The 841-nt window shown below is 32.6% G+C and overlaps 1 protein-coding gene across 1 annotated transcript in view; it reads right to left on the minus strand.

Annotated features, from left to right (window-relative positions):
* The window catches only part of LOC130509052 (exopolygalacturonase-like), a 1,833-nt gene extending 1,454 nt beyond the window's left edge, over window positions 1-379 (minus strand). The window contains exons 1-2 of the mRNA XM_057004603.1: window positions 233-379; window positions 2-144 (exon numbers count right to left, since the gene is read on the minus strand). Of these exons, the coding sequence (XP_056860583.1) occupies window positions 2-144; window positions 233-379 (290 nt within the window). The remainder of the gene's footprint in view (window position 1; window positions 145-232) is intronic.
* Between the last annotated feature and the right edge of the window lie 462 nt (window positions 380-841).

Consider the following 841-nt stretch of genomic DNA (forward strand, 5'->3'; position numbering starts at 1 on the left):
AGTTCCATCGATAATGAATTCAATCTGATTTGTGCATGGCCCTACGAACTCTACACCACCAAGATAAAACACTCCTTTCGGTACATAGATTTTACTATTACCACTTTTCCTCGTGCATGCGCTTTTCCATATGTTTGTGAACGCCTAATTTTGGATAAGTAAAACAAAAAAAAACGATTAAATGGTTGTTTTTGTGTATTTCTATATTGGACTATTGGCTATGTACACATACCTTGGCGTTATCAGTTTTTCCGTCTGCTTTGGCACCATAGCGTTGGACGTTAAAAACCTTTGGCCTGTTGGTCGGACGACTTGCAACGGCGGCGATGAACAAGAGAGACAAACACAAAGCCTTAAACGCAGAAGCAAGGCAAGCCATCTTCTTATTTTGTTAGGGTATATAAAATATATAGATTTTGTTTTATTATTAAATGTGTTCAAGACACAATGAGAAGTGTTGATCTACGGTATCTGTTTATATAGAGTTAGTATGTTACCAATGAACTGTTAGAAATTTGCTTTTAAAAACAAGAACTTGATTCTCGTTACATAATTGGTAATCATCGGCTAAAAATCGGCTGTTACTATTGCTTTTGTTTGATTATTTATTGTTTTGGAAACGTACATTCAATTAGGTATTTAACAGTAAATTGTTTTGGCTAATGCTTGGTTTTGAAATAATTCCATTATGTATGATTTTTGTAAACAACGCTAAATCATCACCAAGAAACTAAATTATACATATATGCACATTATTTTCCATATACACATGATTTTTCATGTATAATTATATTAACTACTAAGTTAAAAACGTAATGATAATTTCAACCATATATGCCAA

This window comes from Raphanus sativus, chromosome 3, assembly GCF_000801105.2.
Source record: "Raphanus sativus cultivar WK10039 chromosome 3, ASM80110v3, whole genome shotgun sequence".
Classification (NCBI taxonomy): Eukaryota; Viridiplantae; Streptophyta; class Magnoliopsida; order Brassicales; family Brassicaceae; genus Raphanus; species Raphanus sativus.